The sequence below is a fragment of the Symphodus melops genome (assembly GCF_947650265.1).
Source record: "Symphodus melops genome assembly, chromosome: 3".
Lineage (NCBI taxonomy): Eukaryota > Metazoa > Chordata > Actinopteri > Labriformes > Labridae > Symphodus > Symphodus melops.
The window spans coordinates 26,269,024-26,295,249 of record NC_136693.1 but is presented as its reverse complement, the minus strand read 5'-3'; the positions used below and the strand labels follow the sequence as shown (position 1 = coordinate 26,295,249).

The 26,226-nt window shown below is 40.8% G+C and overlaps 1 protein-coding gene across 1 annotated transcript in view; it reads right to left on the bottom strand.

Moving 5' to 3' along the window:
- The window catches only part of thsd4 (thrombospondin type 1 domain containing 4), a 43,496-nt gene extending 21,824 nt beyond the window's left edge, over nt 1-21,672 (bottom strand). The window contains exons 1-7 of the mRNA XM_079339587.1: nt 21,412-21,672; nt 20,785-20,840; nt 20,163-20,235; nt 18,641-18,951; nt 16,982-17,408; nt 15,128-15,230; nt 13,392-13,528 (exon numbers count right to left, since the gene is read on the bottom strand). Of these exons, the coding sequence (XP_079195713.1) occupies nt 13,392-13,528; nt 15,128-15,230; nt 16,982-17,408; nt 18,641-18,951; nt 20,163-20,235; nt 20,785-20,813 (1,080 nt within the window). The 5' untranslated portion in view covers nt 20,814-20,840; nt 21,412-21,672. The remainder of the gene's footprint in view (nt 1-13,391; nt 13,529-15,127; nt 15,231-16,981; nt 17,409-18,640; nt 18,952-20,162; nt 20,236-20,784; nt 20,841-21,411) is intronic.
- Between the last annotated feature and the right edge of the window lie 4,554 nt (nt 21,673-26,226).

Here is a 26,226-nt window from a genome sequence, read left to right as displayed (position 1 = left end):
TCAACCATTGTTTCCAGAAAATTATACCCAAAATCAGCAAGACACACTGAGAAACGCAACCTTTTTTTTTTCTAAGGAAACAATGTAGACAGACAACTCTGGAGAAATTCTGACCGAACTTTTTTAACATAAAGAGACTTTTGCAAGCTCAGGCCTGGAAGTAACATAAGTTAATTGAAAGCGTACCTGTTTTGAAGTGGCACACAGAGACCACAACAGGCCGCTGCTCCGTCTGCTGTGCACACTGAGAGGCTGAGTCTCAGATGTTTGAGCAGCAGGGCACACATGGTGGGACAAATCACACAAAGGAGAGGAAGGAGACAAATGGCTAAATCTTCAAAATGATAACATAGTAAAGACAAAACTGCTAAAAAAAACAAACTTCACTGCAAGATTTAGAATCAAGCATCAACATCACGCATGTCTTGTGATGCTCGTATACTGGATACACTGTAAGTATGGTTGCCCACATAAAATATGTCATATCTATTATTGAATGTGGCAACTGTGTTCCCATGAATGCCAACTGGCTAAAACATCTATGAAGCATGTCTATAAACTTTTACAAAACCATTTATAGAGTTGACTTATCACCCATAATAAATCTCAACAAGGTAAACTCCAGTACAGCTTTGACATGCAAAGTTAAGAACATTAGACAGGAGGTGAACTGATCGTCCAGCTGGTGACTGGAATGAGTCAATGTTTCAGCCTACTCAGCCATGACAGGTGATCAGTCAGTGCTCTCAAATACACACCATTCTGTGCAGATCCAAGACTAACACAGGCGCTCCACTCGCTTCATGCTGTGTGCAAAGCAACATAAACACTGACGTGACAGCCGCACACACACACACGCTCAAACTGAATTTGTGAGCAGGGTGTATAATTAACACAAAATTGTATTTCCATTAAAAAGTTACAGGATTTTTTTTTGCTTTCATGTTTAGGAAAGAAAAATGGAAGACCTTTAAAATCTGTTTATATTGCAATCAGTGGGCAAACAGGAACACTTGATTTAATAAAAACAAGTTGCCAATGGAAAGGTGGTAGTTCCTATATCATAATTAAAAGAAAAGAAATATAATAAGACATGATACAATAGCAGTAAGCAATTTGAAAAGTGAACCATTTTTAAACTAACACACAAAAAGGTTCATACAGGTGCAGTCTGATGAAATGTTTAACTCTACCACAATCCTTATGAGAGGATCCAATAGATTAGACTGGCAAATGTTTAAACACCAGCCAACACGAATCTATGCCATTAAAATGAACCACCAAAGACTTCAGATTTATTTGTGCACTCACACATAAAAAGCGAGCTGAACAGATTGCCAAATATTTGCTTGGTAATGATGTGGATGTTGGCACTATATTGAATCACTCACGCCCTGCCACTTTAACCTGTGAAGCGGTTTCACAGAGCAAGCAGAGGCAACAAGTGCACCCAAGAGTAGCAAGAAACACACATCTCCACAGCTGCAACTGGCTTTGCTTATGTTGGAACAGTGTCAGCTTACACACACACACACACACACACACACACACACACACACACACACACACACACAAATCCAGTCTGGCCCATTTAATTCTGCTACAGTTTTTTATGAAAATAGTAGCACACTGAAATTGTGAATGGCTCACTTCAGCAGCCAAGTGTTTTCCTTCATCTCTCACACACACCTCGAAGCAGCATGTGTAGTATGTGATAACAATCCTGCAGCCAGCCCAGCTGCAGACCTGTAGGAGGCTTCATTCAGCAGCTCATCTGTCACAATGAACCTACAGCTCCGCCTCTGATCCGGACAGACCTCATTATGGAATCATCGCACCGAGAGGTCGGACGGGGCCAGACTGACTCTGCAGTACACCTCAGACTCTGTGTTTCAGTCAACAACAAGGTCAGCACTGAAGCAACCTTGACTCCAGGCATCTGATTCCTGAGCACACGTCAGAGTCACGATCTACAGCGGGAGGGCTCAATATTACTGCACACTCTTAGTGCCAGACCCACGCTCTTTGCAAAAGCTGCAATCAGCTCTTGTGCTAATTCTCTGTTAGGCTTTCAGTCTGTCCTGGGACTACTTTAGAGGATGTTTATATCTGTAGCTCATTAGCAGAACCATGACTGCTTACATTTTCAGCAGGTGTTGCCTCAGTGGGAAACACGCTACCTGACAGCTGTTATACCTCTGTCATTTAGCTCTGTGTCAGCATTACATCATGTGTCATGCATGCTCAAACTGAGGGAGAAGACAACAGGTAGATGCAGACATACAGAGTTGTTCCAATACCAATATCAATTATGGACACGCCTCTGATACCGCCTGAAAATGTTCTGTCGGAAACACAAGTCAAAGCTATAGTAAAATGTCAACATGTTTATCTTTTTATCATAATGCTTTGAAAAAAAATCCAGTGTCAGCCAAGAGTGACGTTCAAATTTCTGGACTGCAAAATCCATAATAACAAAAGAAAGAATATTTTTTATTTATATTCAATGATCTTCATTCATTTGATCAACCTCTTCTGATGACTCTGCCATGTATTTCTGTAATCTGGAGCAGTAAAAATCAGAAAGGAAGAAGAGAAAACACACATATTTTTGTGCATCTGGGGTATATATCAGTAAGCAAGGCCAGGCATGTAGGTCCCATAATTGTTTCCTTTGAGCAATGTATTTGACTAAAAAGTGGAGTGTAGGAGGGAGGGTTAATGAATAAAGCAGGTCGAGAGGGGATGTGGTAGGGAGGGGCTATAGGTGTGGCTGAGAGAAGCTACTGTTTCTTTATGTCTCTTATCAGAAAAACAGCTGACTGTGGATCACGTAAATGTTGTATAATATAATTCTGCTGTACAGCAGAGTTCTCATGCCATGTGTCATTTCAGTCAAATACTACAGCAGCTGATATCAGTGATTAGTTCTCCATCTCTACCTATACTGGTTGAAAAGCAATAAAAACACACAGATGTTTATCCGTGGCACATAAATCAAACATACTAGCCTCAAACCCCGTCCCTGCACAAAGTAGGATTCGTCATACCAAATTGAGCTGCATTCATTGAAAGAGGTTTTTCTCAAATTCTCTTACATCACTTGTTTTCTACCAAAGTGCATTACTTTATCTTTTTCCCGCACTTTCATTTCTGCTCTTTTTTCTTTTTACTGATCACTGGTTACCATAACTGGTTTATTTCAAACTGAACAACTCTACAGTACATGTATTGCACCAGGTGAGACCACTTATATCCATCTGTTGTCCCGAGGTGTGTATACAACATACAAATAAAAACATATCGAAAAAGTAGAAAAGAAAAGTTTATAAAAGCTGCATCTTAATGTTGATCCTCCACAGATCGGATGCTGCAACTGAACACGCAGTTTAAGCAAAGTTTCATTTAACAGTCCATCCATATCACCTTCACTTTAACTACATTATGAAGTCCCAATCTGTCATCAAATACTTTTCTACCTGCATCAAGCCTTTAACAAGCAGAGAAGGCATGAACATGCAGCTAACAGTGACTTCCTCTTCACAGCCAGTGACAGACATGTTTACTCTCTAAAAATATTCATAGTGTCACTCTGAAAAAAAAACCCAACAGAAACATGAATTGGCCAAAGAATTTGCAACCAGTGCATCTCTAGTTAAAATTGATATCTTGGAAACTGTATTGGTCTTCTGTCTGTTTCAGTGTCTTTGCTCTTTAAATGGGGTCATTTTAGGAAGGGTACGATAGGACATTTAAAATCCTTGGCCACGACAAGAAGCGCCTTTTATGAGGCACGAAAGTGTGACAAGGTAACGATCAAACAGAGCAGACTGGTTTAGTGTCATTTCTTTATTACTGTGTTTATACCGCTACCCCAGGACAATGGAGGCTAATTAAGCTGTTGGATGACATCAGATAAGAGTCCGTCAAAGAAGTTTGACCCTGAGCAACGGGAACCTCCGGCACACTCACTCTGAATAACAGACTTACAAACACACGTGCATGCACACACACACAAACGCACGCACACAAACACATGCACGCCATCTAAGAAATGCACATGCAAAAATAGGAACTGCTAATTAATGAAAAACAGCTATATAGTCGTGTGTATAATTCTCATACACCTGTAATCGTAAACACAAATGGATGATCCTCCACTCACACATCGACTCTTATCTTATTCTCAAGTGACCGTGAATTCCCAGCACCCAGTGAGTGCTGACCACACATTGAGAGAGCAGATCTCTGAAATTCCAAACAAACCGATGAGCTATAAAATGTGTTCAACTGCCTCTTCATTGACAGCCACCCAGATAGCAGCCGATCACTGTCAACAGCCTTCCGTCTGAGGAAGACCTGTCTGACCACTGAGGGCTAAAAATATAACCCTGTTTCCTTTTAGTATACCCTCATAAATCTGCCTCAGAGACCAAATTCAATGTTCTCTGCCCTTACAACTGCGTACACTGCAGAGCTCAACCTGTTGTGCTATGAGATTCAGCACACACAGTGCATCAGCTGTCACAAAACCATCTTAATAAGACTATCTCAAAAGCTGTCTATCGATACAGACAACATCAGTCCACATATCAAACACTTCTGTTGAACATGTGTTTGTAAGGACACATAATGATTACAGCAGGTAAGGGAGGGAATCCAAAGTTAATCATGATACAATACATAACCAAATACCAAGAAACAAACTTCCAGTGTGTAAAAATTGATCCAATGTGCAAAATCCTGCAGCTCATTGAGGGTCCGCTTGAGGCTGGCTCCAAGGGCCTGGCCGGAAGCAGCTCAGTCCGTATAGGAACTTGGGTTAGGAACCGGAGGGTCGCCAGTTCGAGTCCCAGTGAGGAACAAGTGTGGAAATTTGTCTGGTAGCTGGAGAGGTGCCAGACAACTTCCTGCCAGGTTGCCCTTGAGCAAGCCCCCCTCCCCCGCAACCAGCACCAGAGCGCCTGCCAGAGGCAGCTCCTGACGTCTCTCTGTCACTGCATGTCCAAAGGAACCTGTTTGTATATTTCGACCTGTGTGTGTTGCATGTTAACCAGAGTGTAAACATCTAAATCTAATAAAATTAAAAAATAAATACACCAAAGCCCAAAAAGCCACACACAGCATAAACATCTTTACAAAAAACAAAAGGTCGATAGGAACAATAATTGGCCAATATGTTGAACTAGTTATTGTCCTCATGCACACACACACACACTGGAGGGGGGATCAACACATCCATTTTGATTTAATTAAAAATATGTGTTATCCACAGTTAGGCGCTTAGCTGACCTGATTGTGAAAGAAAAGAAAATGTGATAAATATTGAAGGTATCACACGAAAGTGTTGAAAGCACACACAATGTAGATGGATGAAGACATCTTTTTAACAGCTTGAAAGGCAGCTCCACTCGATTGTTAAACATTCAAACCTCTCTTTAGGAGAAAGACTTGATGAGCTATGACAGAGCCAAGCAGACACATGGCCGTGCAAAGAAAGTGTCGGTCTTGTTCAATGATCACACAGAGCAAAGTCGATGCGGGCCAATGAGCGTGAGAAGGTGGGACAGCAAGGCCCATCAAGAAAAGGAAGTTTAGGCCAAACTAAGCCATCAATCTGTCATCTCCTTCACATCTTCACTTCCCACGCACCGTCTGTCTCAACTGTCTTCCAACTGGAATTCTCATATTTATACAAGTGCCCTTACATGCACCATTACAGAACGAATCTGTGCTAGCAATGGGGCTGCGGTTGCTAAACGTGTCCTTTGACTTTCTGAGGAGCGACACTAGGAGAACATAATCTGATCTTGGAATAAAGTCATCATTACAAATGTATTTTTTTTTCTTGTAATTTTTTATGTTTTCTTTACACCTGCAATTCTTACTCTCGAAAAGAATCGCTGGCACATACAAGTAGGTCAAAATGGCATTAAAATGTTGTTGGGAGTGGAAAGGCAACAAACAAAGTATTTCTAATTTATCTCTAGTAAAACATGAACGTCTGTTTTAAATTACATGGCAATCCATTCCAAGATGCCACAGATGTTAACTTTAGAGAGGAGCTACAACAAATATCAAGAGATAAACTTTTCCAGATACATCCTCTGAATACCTGGACTTGTCATAAATAAATATATATATATACAGTATATATATACAGTATATATATATATATATATATATATATATATATATATATATATATATATATATATATATATATATATATATATATAAAATAAACGTTCATGTAAATCCATGTGATAGATGTAGAGATGTGTCAAATTAAATTAATAGACACCTGTCATCTGTAGAGCGATGTTGATAGCATGGCCAACAAAAACATACATCCAGAAATGAAGGCAGTATATGTTTAAGATGCTTTGGCTGATATAACAAGAACTACACCCATAAACCTATCATAACTGTTGTTCTATCTGTCCAATCCCTGAAGGCAGGCTGCGCTGACATGAATCCATAACCATCTGCAGAGGGTAATGGTGCAGAACCCCCTCTGAGCATACAGTTGGAGCTTGGCTTGTCATAGATGTGATTGAGGTATCTCCACCAGTCTTCACCAAGCAGGCAGTATATCAGAGCACTCATCCCCTTTTTAACAAGTCTGCATGTCCACCACAGCAGGGAATGCATTAAACAGATGCAGCTGTCAGAGAAGAGAAGAGAGGTGAGGTGAGGAGGGGCCTGGGATGTTGAGTCTGATGAGTCCAAGCCAGAGCGGAACTCAGGGTGCTGGGAAATGTGCCAGATAGGGAGGAAGACTGGAGGAGACTTGGAGACTGCACTATGTCTGATGTAGTCTTATTTTATCGGACTTCTCTACTAAAGATAAGGATACGTCCACAAACACACGGAAATATGTCAGTTTAATGTTTCACTGTTCATCAATAAAAATAAACGCAAACAGAGTCAGGTTTAAAACATTCAGGCTCATTTCAGTTTTTGGTTTATGAGCGATCTTACTTAAAGGGATACTTCACCCATTTACATGAAGCTGTGTAAACATGGTAGTAGTGTTGAATGGTCGTGAATCCAACCCTCATTTTGCCCTGAGACGAGAAAAATGTGTTTTTCTTTGCTTGAAAGTTTTCTTCATGTGATGCAAAAAGCGTCATATTGCATCACATGAAGAAAACTTCCAGGCAAAGAAAAACATATTTTTCTCGTCTCAGGGCAAAATGAGGGCTGGATTCACGACCATTCAACACTACTACCATGTTTCTAATGATACACAGCTTCATGAAAATGGGTGAAGTATCCCTTTAAAGCAGGAGGAAATACTGCAAATCCACTGCTTGGTCTAAGATAGTGCAGGTAGCTTTTTACCCTCAGATGGGCCCACTAATGCCTGCAGAAAAGTGTGTGGTCAGTGATCGCCCTTTAAAAATAAACACACCCTTCTCAAATGCCCTTCCTCAGTCTGAAGAGAGGGAAGTCTCAGCTGAATGGAAGTCCCACCATAAAGGGATCTTTCTTTCACTGTTCGTCTGAAATGAGTGGCTGCACATTCAAGGGGTTTTCAGTGCCTCAGAGCCAGCTTTCAACATGTGAACTGAGAAAGGTTTAGCACTTGGAATAAATGATCATAAATGGTCATCTCAGAAGATCCAACACATTCAACATAAATCAACAAAAATCATGGTCATTCATATTCATATAATGTCTTTAAAATGACATTGCATTGAGTTAAAACACAAGAAATGATGACATACCATGTCATCTTATAGTCTGGCCCTGGTACTGTGGGTTTTTGAGGAAGAATCAAAAACCTCATTAAATTCTTTACATATGTCTGTGATGGTATGCATAATAAATGTGTGCACCTTGTAGAACTGTAACTACTTGTCTCTTCCATTCATTAGTTATTGATTTTGAGCCGAGACATATTAACAAGTGTTACAAGATGCCGATGAAATGAAGCCACTTGTTTATTATAATTGAAGCCAACGCAAAATTTTGTAAAAACATTCATTCTTGCTGATGGCCAGCAGGGGGCAACTCCACTGGAGGCAAAAAGAAGTCAGATTTAAGGTCTACCAGAAATTGTAACTACTTCTCCCTTGGTTTATAAGGTAATATATATAAAAACATTTACAAAATTAGAGGGAGCCAATTGATGATTACATTCTACACAGTGTGTTATTCTTGTGGATTATGGTCCCATTTACAGTGAAATATGAATTGGGGAGTATATTATTAGCATTCTTGTCTGGCATTGACATGTTGCTGCCTTGCTGATCGGTCAACCAGGAGAGAAAATGTAAATGATTTATCAGAATATGGTCATTTCTGGCTCTAACGAAGTAGTCCCCCCAATCAATGAAAGAGATCAAGCTGGCTACATAGACTTCATTTAAAGAGTCGACAGTTTCTTCAAAGATGACAGACATTTTCTAATTGGACAGAAAATGTTGTGATATTCTTAATAACTGTTTAGTGCTAACATACCACAGTCAGATAGTGGCAAGCAATATACCCAAGATTTATCAACATGCTGCAACCTTGGTACCTGGGTTGTTTCACAGAGTTGCTAGCAAGGCTGAAGACTGTTCCTCTTATTAGTTTACCAATGATCCTGAAAGACCACCGATCATAGAGAGAGAGAGTCACTTCTAGGGTTAAGGGTATGAATTCAATGAGGACATTGTAATAAAACTGTCCAACAATTAGAATATCCTGTGACAAATAACTCTCTGAAGAAATAGCTCTTTGTCTGACTCTGTTGGCCCCAACACATGCAGGAGTGCTTGTGTGAAAAGAGAAAGCAGCTCAGTAGTTTTGAAGCTGCTCCCTGCAGCCATCACAGGCAGGACAAATCATGAAGAGAAACTGGGCTACAGCTGCAGACACAAAGAGAGCTGAGGCTCCTGAACACTGAGCGACTAGCTTGCCTGCAGCCTCTTCAAATCAGGATGTAGACTGAATAAAGACAAAGCATTCAAATATAAAAAAGATGAATAAATCATTGACATGCTTCCATTCACAACCATGTAATAAAAACCTGACAATAACCATGTTCTTGTTCGATACCAGACGCTTTAATAGAAAAAAAAACCCCATTGAAACCTTCATTATAGGCTGCTCAAACTGGTTGCATTCATTATCAAACCCTCACTCCATACCACAGTGAAAGACAAGCATTGAGCTGCCAATACCGCAGACAATTAAGGCTGGGCTACAATCCAGGCAGAAAGAGTAAGGATGGAATCACACCAGTGCTCCTTCAGACAAAGACTGAAGAACCACTTGAGTCCAAAACTGCAGGGAACAACCTTGAAAGAACTTGATTTGCCTCGTTAATTTTGGTTGTAAAACCTGATCGAGACTTGGGTCTCTTTAGCAGGCCAGTTTGAGGGTGTGACTGTGTCAGATACAGAAACAGGAGAAGGACTCCCGCAGTGACACTTGGGGACAAAGGTGAAGTGGGCAGAGCTGGGTTGTTATTCATGCAGTGCGAGAGGTGACAGGGGACCACACAGCACTCAAACTCTGCAGTTTGGTTTGTACCGTAAGCTAAAGGCTACATTTCCCTCTAAAACCAATAAATGTACAGTCCAAATGTTCTGAGTAATCGTGTCATTATTATGATTAAGAATCTTAAAATGTTTTACTGCTCCATGAAAGCCAAAACTAAAATGATCTCCAGACACTTCTGCAAAGTCAAAGGAGTCTTAAAGGACTGCTACACTCTGGATTCAAACTTAACTCAGGGCATTTGTCCTTTCCTCTCTAATTTCTCTCTCTCTCTCTCTCTCTCTCTCTCTCTCTCTCTCTCTCTCTCTCTCTCTCTCTCTCTTAAATTTAAAGTCACTAATAAAGTAGAAAAACATTACTAGATATTTTGTTTTATAAAGGTACACATCTATAGAGTAGAGTATTTGTATACTAAGGCAAGCATTTCATTCAAACCAAGTTGAAATTATAACCTCAAAAAAAAGGTGGAACTCAAGTTGTGCAAAGGACAACATCTCACCATAATGATTTTCAATTTCCTGTAGTGTTCCTTGAAAGCATTATTAATATGTTTTTTGGCTCCCAGGAATCTGTGCAATGTTCTCCTCTGTATGAATAATTTAAAAAAAAGGTTGTTATATTTTGGCATAATATGGTGGCATAATATAGCATATTATTACTATAATATAGTATAGCTTGTATGTTAGCTACTTAGTGCCTTCAAGACCCTTCATCAGTTTGCAGGATGTTTGCGTGACATATATCCTGATCTTTATGGTGGAGCTGTGTTTGGATTTGGTTAGTTTGGACTTTAAAGCACGAGTATTTGGTTTATTGCACTTCAGACCTTGTTGTTGCTCCTGGTTTGGATAGTGGCCAACAAAAACAGTTCAAGCAGAGACAACATATTTCTTTTGAAGGAAACAACCACACAAAGAGAGAAACCTCATGACTTTTACGTGACCGTTTAATATCCATCCACGTCTGTCATTGTTGTTCATACGGTCAGACAAGGATTAAAGAGTCTGGTTTCCATAACATGTGGTCCTATCGTAGAGAACATCTGAAAGAGACACACTCACTGTTATGTAACGAATGTGTGAAACATGTTGTGAAATACAATCTGATATTCATTTTGTGAGCATAAATTTCACAGAAAATATGGCAAAAGTGTTCACTCACACTTCACACCCTTTAAGAAAAGCAAAACACTTGATGACGCAATTCTTATACTGGAGATCCAATAACAGCAAAAGACTAAATGTAGACTCTGCTTTGCTGCAGTGCTTCAATCCACTGAGCCCAGCAGCTGGTCAGCTCCTGGTCACAGCTGGACGCTCTCAGAGCCACATCAAAAACACATCCTTATTTCACACGAAACATGCTCTCTGAAGCCCCAGCTTACACTTCAGCCAGTTACAAGCTTTTCTCGGAGCGATAAAATGTCAGAGTGTGACACAATGTAACTCAGAATGAAACTAGAAGGTAATCAAAGCTGTTAAATATAAACATTTTTAGAAAAGGTAGCATCTGTCTGCCAATCAAACACAAGTGTTTTATGTTTTTTTGTTAAGAGATATCTCCAACATAGGTAGGACTCTTTAGATTAAACGTTTCTACAGTAGTCAGTATTAATAACGCATTACAGATTTATAGCTAGCAGTCTGTAACATCCAGCATGTTGATGTTTAGAAGATGATATATCACTTATAGCTTATTAAAATCTACAAATGAGTGGAGCCTACGGTACAGGCTGATTGAGAATTTGTTTTCATCTGGAGGTATATGGTCCTAAACTAAATGGGTTTTTTTACATTGGGTACTTTTTCCAGATGGTGAAACTGCAGGAACCAAAAACATGGATCCACACATTTTGATCATCTTTGAATAATCTGGGAAATATACAGCATTCTGTCCAACAGGTGGCAGTATATTTCTCTATGAAACACAAAGTCAATATGTGTCATTTTCTGAGGATGATACGTTTAGTATTAGTGGTACTTTTTAATAATCAAAAGTGCCTGACGGTAATGTCCAAAGAGATATTTGGATATTTCAGGATACAAACCTTATGAAGGTACTGAAGATATGATCTGACAGCTAAACTCTGACACAATGCATCAAATGGTTAGATACTGAAGATGGTCCCTTTAAATCAACTAAAAGTGATAGAGATAAATGTTGGATCTCATGTTATTGATTGATTGATTTAGAATTTGTTAAACTCAAAAATGTTGTTGTTGGGTTTTTTTTTATCCATCCCATTTAAGTGTATTTTGACAAGTTATGAGGTATCATGTAGAGTCAAGCAGAGTGTGTCACACCAGCTGACTGTCTGCTGATCCAAACAGGCACCAAAGATGACCAACAATTCAAACAACCTGTTGGAGCTGCCAACTCCTCGTTCCTCCCTGCGGCTCCTTCCTGCTCTGTGCTGCTGCTACTGCCGCTGATGAATAGCTGTGCTGCTCACTCACTGTGCCAGGCCAACTGTTACGGTTCTTTTTATATCGATATCCCTGCAATGACGTATCTTGCTAAAAACATTATGCAGAGTGATTATTCCATATGTTTGTATCTGCTGTGTGCACTTCACCCTGAAGGGGACAGCTTCACTGTGCAGGAACAAATACAACGGTTTTCCAAAATAGTTCACACGAAAATGCTTCACTTCAGTGACAAGAGGGGTTCTGAATTAAATGTAATAATCCAGATGTTTTTGCATTATCTTTTGGCTTGCAGCTCGAGGGGAGCTCATTCTTAAATGACTGGACCAGCTGAGAAAATCTAAATGGAAGGAGGAAACGATCTTCTCCCTGAAGGGCTGATGATGACTTTGAATCCAAACTACTCTATCTTGATATCTTCATCAAATCTTGATGTTAGAAATACTTTCTCTTGATTAGAGTCCATGGGAAGCACACAGGGCTAACAAAGCAAGGTCACCATGACCAGCTGGAAATCAACTCTTTCTCCAATATATTCCTTTCAGCTAAACCAGAAACAAAAGAATTTCAGACTGAATTCTGCTGGAGAATACACAGACAGCTATAAGCAGGCCCACACAGCGACTCTCTCCCTCTCTCTCTCTCTCTCTCTCTCTCTCTCTCTCTTGCTCAGGGCTCACAGGTGTGTTTTCATCATGTGTATCAAATACGGGGTCAGAAGTGCAAATATTTCCTCTATTGAGATCCCAGATCTCCTGTGAGTGAAATGAAGGTCACCCTGACCTCCTTTTCACTCCCTGATATTGAAGGGCAGTCTCACTGAAGTTTTGCTGCCCTCTGCTGGTCATGTCACTGCAGCAGAGCTACCGTTTAAGTTCTGTTTCTAAAGTAGATGTAAATGTCCAGTTTTTTTAAACATGTAGTGTCTATGATGTGTAACTTCAATAACTATATTTACTCTCATAGTTTTGAGCTTGATATGAACCTTCAGGTTGGATTATTGAAGGGAACAGCCATGGTTTACCAAGATGCAAGGAAAACATGAATCAAAAACTCATAATTAAGGTTTGATCAAACTATTTGTGCCTTTTTTTGTGTAAAATTCCTTTTTTTTTTATCCACTATTGGTTTCGCACAAATTGATTGTTTTATATAACTTCTTATGTATCTTTTATTTATGATTTGTAAATGTTTATCTTTTTTAGGAACCCACTTCAGTATTTTAAAGTTGTGTTTGGATGTGGTGTCTTGACCAGCTTTAACAGCAGTTCCTACACAGGAAGCGATCAAAGGGTTGATGGTCGGTCTAATCCCAAAATGAATCAAACTAATACATTTTTCATAAACTAACAGCCTTGAGGAAGCCTGTCGTGGCAGACAGAAACATTTCAGTATGTCTTAGTAAGACTAAATCTTCGACTGGAGGATTTTCTTTTATAATACAGACGGTGTAAAGAGCGGTCTACCTACCACACACTTTCCCGCCACACAGAGAGAGGTGTCATTCTTCCTGCATGGCGTCCCATCGATCACCCTGTCTGACAGTTGCACGTAGAATCTGAACCCTATGGCCCGGCAGTTCAGTTCACAATGCTGAGCCTCAGAAACTGAAAGAAGATTGAAGACGTTTTGATAAACCAGACACTGGGATAAAATATAAGACAGTGCACACTGATAAAACAAAGTGTAAAAGCAACACTATCAACAGAAGTGCACAAAGGTCCGATCAACATCTACAGTACTACTTAAAAATGTGCATCATATTCAACCACTCTCTTTTTGCTTGTCACAGATACGTCAGCATTGTTTTACAAGATCTTGTTTTTACAGATGATTTACTGCTTTAGTATTTCAGAAATCATTTTATCATTGCTCATACATTTACACAGAGATCTCTCTCATCTGTTGGCAGCAGCTTTTAGTTAAAAATGTTTTTGGAAGCACTTGTTTCAGTTATTTTTAATACTATTGATCATTGAAACCACCAAATTTAAGATTTAAGAACCTTAACCGAATAGTATATAAAACTCTCTGCAATGTCTTTAGTAGATGCAGAACAGCTGATCAGACTGCAGTCTGCACTTACGTTGTATCTTTGATACATTAAAGCAGTGTTTCAAGCGAACCAAACAAGTGAGGTGTGAATACACCCTGAGTCATATGTTTCGTTTTTTTTTTTTTTTTTTTTTTTGGGGGGGGGGGTTCACTTCAAAATACCAACCATGTCAGTCACCATATAGGCCAGTGTTTAAATTTGTCCTCTAAAAAAATTAGTTAGTACTTATCTCACAAATCCCATATCAGTTGTGCTCTGTCTATTAGCATGTCACAATTAATTAATTAACTTGACTTTGATATAAGATCCTCTTTTCTTCATGTGGTGGTTTAAAATCAGCAGAGAGAGATTACCAGGGATTCTGATTCCTCCTCTAAACTTTTCATTCAGGTTCTTTATTATTAAGATACACGATGAGCCTAAAAGAAAGGTATTACTTAAAGTGATGCATGTTTAAGCAAGATAGATGTTACATAAACCCGATTTAACCTCCGTCATGTAGCTGAGGTTATTAAATCTGAACGTCTGCATAGCGCGTCAGTCGAGGCTGCGGCACAGAGACGACATCTGTTTGACAGGATATTAAACTGGAGGCTGTTACTTCCATTAGTGTTCATAGAGAAATTACATTTCAGGAGGTGTTTTGACTGTTGCCTGGATACTTCAGGTGAGCGCGGTCACAGAATCTGTGAGAATGAACATACATCAGTAAAAAGAAAGGTGAAATACTGCAGCGCTTACGTCACAACACGCCTTAGTGCGTACACATCAGGCAGCTGAAGGTGTAACTGACAGCTTTACATTTGAAATGAAAGTGACCTTAAGTTTGACTGAAGCACTTAAAACATTTGGAGTATCTCCAACATCTCAACATGACACATTTTGAGTCAAAACAGACGGACGGCCAGCAAAAGGACTCAATAGAAGGTTTTTTTTTTCTATAGTTAGCATGCTTGTGTTAGAATTTGTTGCTAGTTCAAAGATATTCTGTCTAGCCTAATAAAGGTGAACAATATCTGGAAATGTCTGTTGACCTGTCAACAGCAAAAGATCCTTCTTGGTCTCAAACTAAAACTGTTTATTCTGTATATGTTCTAAACATTGATATATGAACGCACTGTAAATAAAGAGATGCTTATATACAACATACCCTCGTTAAAAGGTTCCCACTCGTACAGTCTGCCCATGAAAGGCTGGTTGTTGTATGAAGAACACTGAACAGCTCGGATGTGTCTGCTGGATGGATGACAGGCCTGCAGATGGACCAACACACACACACATTAACATTCACACACATGCATTCATGTTCCAGATACAGAGACCAGCATGTCACTTGTTTGTTTGTTTTTTACAGCAGAAAATACATTTCCTCATTTTTAAACTCTATATCAGGTTATTGACTGCTGCAGTCGACCCTCTCTGTTCTACCCATGTGCCTTTATTTCAGGCTTCAGGTATTTATTGAGGCACCCAACTAACTCAACCTCCCTGACATCTCCATATCTCCACTGTCTAAACAATACCCTGGTCTGCTTTACTTTGCTTGAATATCTGTGTCATCACACTCTCGATATCATATACAAGAACCAACACTGTTTAAATGTAGTTTAATGGTACATTAAATGGGCTTGAGCTTGTATAGAATATAGTATAGTATAGTATAGTCCACTTCTGACTTCTCAGAGTGCTTTTACACTGCACGTCACACCGACAGAACACATCCAGCAGCAGGAGCAATTTGAGGTTAAGTGTCAGCAGCTGAGGATCAAACCCTCAACCTTCCAGTTGCGAGACGATGACTGTACCACTGAGCCACAGCTGCAATCCTTTAATGCAAAGGATGGATTACAGAACCTTTGCTTAGTTGAGCAGCAACAGTTTAAGTTCAACTCCAACGTGTTCCTCAGATACTACATTTATTGTTGTGGGTTTTCGACTTGGGTTACCAGTGGAGAATATGAAGTGTTAGTATCTAATATGACGTTATTGGTTGACCTCAGAAATAAAGCAAAACGTGTAATAGTGCATTCTAGTACATAATAACATCAGCTTTAACATGAATGCATCGTGGTTATCACTCCAGAAAAGTTTTATATCAGTAAAAGTCTGTTTGGATACCCTCAGCAGGAGATGTAGATGTCCTCGGCATCCACAATTGGTTGATTCTTGTATTTAATTACTGAAATTGAAAGCAAATTCTTGCAAACGGCTTTGAAACTAGAAGGATGAAAATGCTTTTTAGCAAGTGCTATGATGCTGTTAGTACGTATTTTCATGGACTCATTCATCTTGATCATTTCGTGGCTATATCTTTGAACTGTGTCAACCATCTGAGAGCAATTCTTCTTTTAGGTTTGTGAAGCTCTAATACACGAGACCTCACAGCAGCAGAATTATATTTGGATTGGAGACAAGAGTCTGTTGTGAGCTGAAAAGGAAACATGACTCTCAAACTGAACAAATGTATATGTCGAACATGTATAAGTCAAGTTGAAGTCTTCTTTCAAGCCTAATAGATGTAGCCAAGTGGAAAGGAATTTGTAGGATGTACCTGCTAGCAGCATATACGCAAGTTTGTTAACAGAGAGACTTTGTCAGCTTACAATTGGAGGCAGAAATAACTTCTAACACACTTAATCAGTTTGAACAGACCAGTACATTTGAACAGCCCACCACTGCTCTTTGTCTCTTTTGCTCGTGGCTGCTTTCGTGTTAAGAAAGTAACTGAAGATCTAAGGTGTTTTATCTTTAAAGCGTTTGTACTTATAAGTTGTATTTTATCATATTAAAACACGTGGTATGGAAAAGTTTCTTCTTGGTGTTGAAAATCTTGATAAACTTTGAACGTATAGAACTGTAGCTGTTTCTTGTTTTTCCAGCTCTTTAAAGAACAGTGCCAGCGCATTGCAAAGAATAAAAATAATTACACAATTTGAGCTGTTACTTAATTATGTTATTACATGACTAACATGATATTATAGTAGGAAAATTGAGATTTGCTTACATTGTTTTCGCAGATCTTGTAGCGTGTGTGCTCCCCTGTGCAGAAGGAAGCAGGCAGGGGATTGTAAGGTCTCTCCTGGTGCTGCTGGGGTCCAGACGTTTGGCTGCCTGACTCCTGCTGAGTCTCAGCCTGGTTGGCAGAACCAGGCTGGTAGAGAGGGGCCCAGACTTGGTTACTATTTTGCTGCCTCTGCCTTGGCTGCAAGTGGGGTCTGCTGTAGGGATGGAGGTTGTTGGAGGGGTCTAGGTTGTTTGACCTTTGCCCCTCATGGCCCCTCGAAGTGTAGTGGTTGCCCTCAGGTGCAGCAGTGCGTCTCTGTCTGTGACGGTGAGGTGAAGCAGAGCTCTGGCCTGTATCTGTCTGCAGTGGAATAGCATAAGGAGCTCTGCCATAGCCGTACCTCCCCGGGACAATGTCAGAAACCCTCCTGGAGACACAAATATTAATATCATCTCTCTGTCTACAACTACACATCCTGAGAGAAAGACTAGCTTGGAGTTTGTCTGTTTTACTTTAGAAATAATCCACCTTCTAAAAACCAACCACAGTGTACAAAACAGGTCATCCAGAATATTTGGATCAGAATCTTTTCTATGAAGTTTAATTGAGCTAAATTATTCTTTCATGGCCCTTCATCCAGTTCAAACTTTTGAGAAGCGTCCAGATCCCCTTTTTTCTGGGAGCCTTTGTTGATATTTGGCTCTGTAGATTCCAACTCAACCCCCCCCCCCCCTTACTCCACTGTCAGTGCTATTTGTTCAAAGCTAGACATATCAGGAAGGAGGTCACAAAGCTGCCAAGCAGAAGCTCAGCTTTTGACTCCATCTATAAAAGACAAGCCAGTGAAGGGTGGAAAGGCTTCTCAGCATGCAGCAGACGGCGTTTTGAACTTGTGGACCTCGCCAAAGAGAAAGAAAACAGTTTAACCATTGAGAACCATGGCCATTAAGATTTCTACCAATAGTTCCTCTTGTATACTGAAGTCATAACTCTCAAATGGCACAAATAATGATGCCAACCATTCAAACACTTGTGGACTTTTTTTTGCAGATGTCAACAAGTTATTGGATAATCTAACGTGCGTCTGACAAAAATAGCCACCATTATTGTTATATACTGTCCTTGTGTCTGTTATCATTTAATTTAATGTTGATGGTGCTGGGGGAGCCAAAACATAGCTCCAAACTCCCATGGTTTTATTAACTTTTTTTTAAACTATTTTATAAACTATGTCTGTCGCCTTTCTGAAAATGCTGTGTCAAACAGAGTTTCCATCAACCAAAAAACACAAGCAAATATGTGAAGCTGAGGTGGCTCTTAAACCTCCTGGCAAACCTACAAAGCACCCACCTGTCATGCTGCACCACTAAATGTGCATGCAGTAGCTCTTGGTTTGGGATCAAGAGCTGGTAAAGGCTACAACAGGTCCAAACCATAGACTGTCCAAACTCATTCAATATAGTATTGATCCTCTGTGACTTGTCTGGAAACACCTGCCTTTGATTTTTCTGTATTTTATGATAAGGGATATGTCACAGTACTGCCTTTAACCAATTTATCCTTCTGTCACTCCTTTTTAACAGCCCTGAAAATGTTCAGGGTATCAACAGCTCAATTTGACAAAACCCATCTAACTCCTTTCCCAAGATAATACAGTACCTGTGTCCACCAGGTCGGGTCTGTGTGCGCTCCCTCGCCTCTTCCTGCCTGCTGACGTTAGACCTGCCTGTGTGGCGGTGCAGAGGGACTGTGGGCCGCAGGGCTGAAATGACAAGGCCAGGCTGCTGCTGCGGGGGAACACCAGCTCTTCTGGATGGAGTGTAAACAGGCAGGCAGGGTCTCTTCTGCTCCTGAACCCCTCTTCCACAGGTCCGAGAGCACGTTGACCAGGGCCCCCAGGTTCCCCAGGAGCCCTGGATCTCTCCATGCTCTGCCCTGAGCTCCTGCTGGGTGTCTGCGCTTTGAGGTGCCTGTATGGTGATAAAACAAACGTGATTAGCAACACTGCAGACAGAACAGATGCAGAATAGTGCCATGTAAAGTGAATGCCTAGAACAGGTGAAAACCCTACCTTAAGGAGACTTGATCCCAGATTATTATTTTTTATAAGACTCAATCCAGTGACCTCATCTCATCAACATCACTGACGTGCCCCTCTGCCTCCCACCTCTGTCCATGAAGCAGAACTCTGTTTGAGGCTATAAAGAGCTGATTTGCCTGATCAGTGGGTGTCTTTTAGTGGCCTGTCGTCTATTGGCTACCTGCATTTCTCCTTGTTGACTCTTGCAACTTTGCCAATGCTGTATTAGCAATGATCGCAGCACTCTCTTTTTGAGGAACCCGCCAGGAGAAGAGCTGTGCCAAGTCGGCTTTATCTGTGGAGCCCCCTGGAAACCCTGCTCTTTAAGGAGTACTTTGTCTCCATTCAAGCAACCTCTCTGGGCAAACACATGGCTGTAGTAAAAGCTCAGCTGCCTTTGACTTTTAGTGGACGGAAAGAGAATACAGAAACAGCGGGGAGAGTTGGCAGGAAGTTCCTCTCTTGTCAATCAGCCCATGCAGCTATTCAGAGAGATCTCAACCCCCCCCCAGCCCCCATTTTCTCCCCTGCTTCAGCCTTTGTAACTCAACACCACAGTCATCTCCCGGGTCAGCTGTAGGTCACACAGCTGGACCCCTGATGGAAACACATGCAGCTGACTCAGATCAACCTCCTCTAACCTGACATGAGAGTGTCAGTGGTCTCATCAGGTGCATCCACAAGTTTCTTTCTTCCAAGTAGGCTTTGTGGCTCCGCAGGTCAAAGGGTGATTGGCTGACAGCTGACATAAGCCCTCCCTGTTTCACGACAATTCACTCATGCTCTCAAATTAACAGATTAGCACTCAGGTCAGGTTCCCCCTGAGAAAACTCTCTCTGTTTACACTCGCTGGGACACAGGAGGCAAGAATAAAAGCCTAAAACTAAGAGTGGCGTTTGAGAGACATGATCATGCACACTATTCTCCACTTGAAGAGCACTCCAATACCATGTGCCAAACATGTAATTAAACTGCTATATAAAACAAATAACAACAATTCCTTTCAAGTGGGGCTCGCCATCCCGTGTATGTTACTTTCAAACGGATCACACGTGTTAGGACACACACAGTAGCACCAGCTGCTAATCAGCGTGTACTCACCTCGAACTGGTGGTCTGTGCTGTGTTGGCTGTGCAGCGTGTCTGGCCAAAGTAACAGCAGAAGAAGAGAAACTCTACATGGAGAAAAAGAAGTTGTTTCCAGTGATACCTTTTCCGCTTAAAACCAAAAACATAAAGGGCATAGGCAAAAGAATTTTATAAGACAAAAATGCTAAATTGATAGACTGAAAATTAGCTGTATCTTAAAATGTTATGTATTATTATATTATGTATCTTATCTAATTAGCTGTATTTTAATTAAGAGGACACTGATTGTGATTGATACAGATGATTTTATTAACAATCGAGCCGACCGCTGCTTCCTATACCAATGTTTGTTTGTTTTACAAACAACATTGTGTAATTCTTGCTGTCTGTTTCCAAATGAGCTCAGTGATTGGATGTATTCAAAGTGTTTCAGTAGTCCCTCGACTTGAAATGTCACTGGAACATGTTTTACAAACTGACCGTCTCTGATGGCAAATGTGATGGAAAACGGACTTGAGCTTATATAGCGCTTTTACAAATTTTACTATTGCATAAAAAACAAATAAGTCATATTGATTCACACATTGGCGAGTTAAAGAATCACAGCCGTTATTCTGTTTCCACACCTACTGTACCTGAGCATCCAGACACAGGATCCCTGCATAGCTCCTGGATTCCTAAAGGTTGATACCTGAGTGGAACAAGACAAGTTAACATTAGTGTACAACTGAGTGGTACTGAAATTGTAAACACAAAGGCTGTCTGTATGGATTCAGAGCAGACACTGCAAACCTGAAATATAAGCACAATTTACCTGAAGAATAAAAACATGAATTCAAAGTAATACAATTAGTCAGTACAATGCTGACAGTTGTGCCTTTGCGCCATAAATATCCCACACATGTGAACACCATGTCTTACAGTCCCTCAACAGTCTGACTCAGGGATCAAGTAAACCACTTCTACCCACTTGACCATGTAAGTTGACCTCTCTGACCTGTGGCTCCTAATGAGGGAGCCCCCCTGCTGAAAACTGCTACCCCCATTAGACAGCAGGTCTGAGGTCCAGTGAGGAGAGACTTTCACCTCTCACCCCCAGACCTTATAACTCAGCATTGCTTTGCACCGTGTCGATATAAAGTTCATTGAGGCAGACAGGGTGGTCACAAAGTCCTGGACACTGCGTAAATGCTGAATTACTTCAGTGTTTACCCATCGTTACTTTTTACAGCACATTAACACACATTATCAGACGTATGTACCTGCAGGTAACTTATGCTGGTATGGTAACGTTTTAGCAACTCCACTGTGTATCCAACACTGTCGCGTTTACAGATCCATTTCCAAGCGCAGACCTGTATCCTAATAGTCGGGACATTAATCCAGGTAGAAATGCAGGGTTTACCTCCAGAGACTAAGTACTAAGCCATGAAACAAAGCATATCCGTATCCAGGGTTATGAATCAAGTCCTGGCGCGGTACAAACTCCAGACCCGGGTCCTCATGATCCCCGCGCTTCTGCCTTTACGCACGAAGACACGGAATGACAAAACCTGGAAACTGACACAGTGAATCAGAAACAACCTCTGCTGCGCCCCCTGCCGCGAAAATCACACAATCTTTGTCTGCGTGTCATAAACATGCAGGTGTGTGTTACCTCCTCTCTCCTTTCTCACTCTTTGAGTGGCGCGCACTGAAGTGTGTGGAGGAGAGAAAGTTATTTTTTCAATTGCTCAGTGCCTCAGTGCCTCTGACACTCCGCTCTCTCACTCTGACATGTCCACATTGGAGCCACAGGCTCGTAAATGATCTAATTTAGCGACTGCTGTGAAGCCAAAGCTTCAATTGCACCTGCAAACTCCCATGGTGGATACAAAAGGGGCAGAAGTGACTTTTTGACATTTGCAGGACCCATAAATACAGGAAGGTGACATCAGTTTAGTTCACTTAACGTGTGTGTGTGTGTGGGGGGGGGGGGGGGGGGGGGGGGGGGGACTTAGGTCCAATGCCTGTTGTTTTTAAATGTGATGTGTGATTTTTGTGCAGAAGTTGAATCATAAATGTTCCACTTCTGTGTTAATGTGCCATCTCCTTGTATACTGTCTTTAACAGTGAAATGTATCATTAAGTTAGAATCTTTTCCATGGACAATTTGAAAAGGGCTGCATGCTTTTAATCACTTTGTCTAACACCTTCTCAGTGTAAGGAGTTTCAGATATTAAAAAGAAACTGTAAATAGAAATTACCTTTGCTTTGGCAGCTTTAACTGGGCATAATATTCTTTCCAGTCTGTTTTCTAACTAGTTAAAAGTCCTCATAGGAGCTTTAATACAGCAGAAAAAAGAGCTGTAGCCTACTCTTCAGTGCAAAATCTGTAAATGAAGTGTAAGTGTCTGTGAAGGTGTGTAGCTACAGTAGGAACACTCTCTTTATGCACCTCTGCACAGTATATAATTGTACATGTCTTTGTGTGTATCTGCAGGGGAGCTGCTTCTGTTATTGGCCCCTGTGACCGGCCGCACTGGTGCATGGACGTTGATGCTGCTCAGGAATTTGCCTTTAACCCCAATGTTTCCAAACGCCTCACAGGAAAAACAAGGCTCCAATTAAAGCATCGATAATGAAGTACTGTTCCGGATGACCCATAACGGAGGCCTTTCCAGACAACATCCGGAAAGAGGAGCCCCTGTCGTTTGACACTGGATGGAAGAAACGACACAGAAGGGAAAAATGACTCTTTAGAATGAATAAATATTGTATATCTTAAATACAGAATGCACAAAATAAAGTAGAAAAGTTCATGTTTAAAAAAATATATTACAGTTCTTTGTTGGTTTTAAGTTGTGCTCAGCAAAAATCTGGTATTTGACCTCAATTAATTGAAGTGACGGTTGCAGATGGTATTTTTTTTCTTTTTTACAGTGCAATGTTCTGAATAAACAATGCGCTCAGTTCATCCCAGGAGAGCTAATAGTTGGTCCTGTGAGGTGGAACAAATTGGCAGCCATGTCTCCGGACCAGACAAAAGTCTATCAGAGGGTCGAGCACTTCAACACTGCAGCCTCCAAACTCGCACTGAGCTTTATTGCTTGTCACTCACCCAAACACAAATTGTGAGGATAATATTGCCTGACTGTAGTCTTTTGTTACGTCCATAATAGAAGAACAGTGATGTCTATACGCTCTCTCTTTCACTCTCTCCTTCTTTTATTAACCTCCTCTGTGTGGCCAAAGAGTTAGGTTACCAACTTTGATGAAAGCCGTTTTAATGAGCCTAAAAACTCAGATCAGTTGAACGTTCGCAGCACTTTTCAATTTCCCAGGAGGACAATAAAATGTCCAATATCATATTAACGAGAAAAAAGTTTTCAGATGATTAAATCAAATGTTGAGCACCGCCTTATTTTATAAACTTACTGCTGAAAAAATTCACAAATGTACAATCTCTGTGAGCTGTAATAAGTATCAAAGCAAACACAATGAAAGCTTTTGGTGGACTTTGCAACATACTGACGATTTCTGTGACGTTACGAATCACTGGCACTACTTTCCTTCAGTTTTGGCATAAAATCAGCAAGGTAATCTTTCAGATAGTGTATTTTTTTAAAATACGTTTCTAGGTTTAGCTATACTGTTCTTCTACTAGAACAGTAGTAGGAGTAGTCTTATCGAGCTTTCTTTTTCAGTAAAAAGAATTTGAGCACATTGGATTAGCATCATGAACATTAGGGGCTGCACCTCCAGCAGCACAAATCAAAATGTATAATTATTATCATACTCTGACAGTTATCAAGGCTGGGACTTACTTCAAATATGAATGCCAATGTACATCTCTGTAAACTATCAAAAAGCTGCATTTGATTTTAATGAGGGATTGATTGGAGGCAGAGAGTATATAGACTTTAATGTGTTAAGGCTCAAGAAGACACTGTCCTGGACCTCGAAACAATGCTTGTGAGAAACTTTGTCTCCGTCTCTGCGTCTGCACACTGCCATGAGTCACAGAGTTCTGTCAGTCCTTTGGGACACATCCCTCAAGACGCTGACAGCCCTGATAGTCCCATAAAAAGACAAACTGTGTCAGCACAAAACAGAGCGGTTCAAAACAAGCTTACTGCAAATTCATGATATCAGGCATTTACACCAAGGCGTTTCTTTTCAAAGCACAAACACTTTTATGTCCCATGTTCAGATGAGAACTTGGGGGGACTGTCGCCAAAGAAAACTAAACATTATGCAATCACAATTCCCATAAAACATGTCTCCTTTTTCAGGCGGATCCATTGGACAACATGCTCTTTATTCTGCTATTAGAGGGAAGAATGGAAATAAGTCAAATGAGAAAAAGGGCATGAACATCTTAAGCTGATTGATCAATGTTCAAGTTCTGATATTAATCACACCACCATAAAAAAAAACATTTGTTTAATGTATTTGTCCTGACTAAAGAGTCCTCACACTTGACTGTGTAGAAGTCTGCTTGTGATCACAGACTAGACTAGTATAAGAAGAAGACTGTGCAAAATTAAGAAAATATATGCCTTCAAAACAACAACAAAAACAACAACACGTGTGCATGGAGTTGAATTAAATATAAAGCCCTTAACTTAGTGAAGGGAAGGTTCTTAACTGCATATTTAAAGTCCTTTGTTTTTAAAGTGACTGATGCATGTGTGTTGCTGATAAGGGGAGGACAGTATAAATTATAAAGTGACATTAATGTAAGTGTCTGGTTCTTATTAGGAGGGGGGACAGAGAGAGAGAGAGAGAGAGAGAGAGAGAGAGAGAGAGAGAGAGAGAGAGAGAGAGAGAGAGAGAGAGAGAGAGAGAGAGAGAGAGAGAGAGAGAGAGAGAGAGAGAGAGAGAGAGAGAGAGAGAGAGAGAGAGAGAGAGAGAGAGAGTACTGCTCCATGATGGGTGGTGGCAGTTTAAAATCTGGAGTTGTGGGTTGCAGGGGGGAGAGGTGGAGGAGAGGGGAGAGAGTTCTTCCTGACAGCCTGGTGAGTGATGCTGTTCATAAGTCTGGTAGAGCAGCTAGGAGGATCCAAGACCAAGACGCACACGATGCTTGGAGCTTTGCGGGCGAGGAGTTTGTTGTCGCTGTCAGGAAGGCAGCGGACAGAGAAGCGGATGATCTTTCCTGCTGTCCTCACTCTGTGTTGCAAGTGTTTTGCGGTTGTTGCCGGTGCAGTTCCTGCTGTATCACATGGTGATGACTCTGTAGACGGAGCACATGATGGGTCGGGGGGCTGTTGCCTTCTACAGTTTGGGGGGAAGTAGAAAAGATGCTGCCTTTCTTGTCCAGGAGAAGTCCTTGCTGATGTACATGCCCTGGTGGAGGAGAGGGGGGAGAGTTCTTCTTCTTTGGTCTTGCCCACATTTAAGGACTTTGTTATTTCAGCACCGTGTGGTCAGACGGCTGATCTCTTTCCTGTAGTTTGTATCATTTCTGTCTATGTTGTTGGGGGTGGGGAGGATATAAACAGTGATTACGTACCACCAAAGCATCCACGCATATAAACTGAAAATGTTTCGTGATTTAGAAAACTAACATTGTTGGCATGCTTGATGGGATAATTATAAGTCAGATTTTTAAAAATCAAATAAGAAGGTGGGATATTTTCTGACCCTGTATTTTATAATCAGACTTTGAGGTAAACCACTTCTGGCCATCAGAGAGAATACAGATTAAAGGCATCAAAAAGTCTGAAGCTCTTGTATGTTCATTAGAGTCCTTATTTCCAGAAACGGTGAACCACCAAGGATGCTGAGAGGAACATTCACAGCAAGACAAAAAATGAGAAAAATATTCACCAAAAGCACTGAAAATCAGAGCAAAGCAAACCCAAAACTGAGAAATGACAAACTCATAACATCCTGGAGTGATTCTCACCTTTCAAGTCAAATACCTGTGAGCAAAGCATTCATCTGGTATCGAGCTGATGAAGCTGGACAGCAACCTGTCAAGTCCTTTGTGTGTGTGGAGATGTTTGACACTCCATCGACCCCGCAGTTACTCCTTAAGGTCGTTGCTGTGCTCTCCACCTACATGCCTGATTAATAAGGGTTAAACAGTG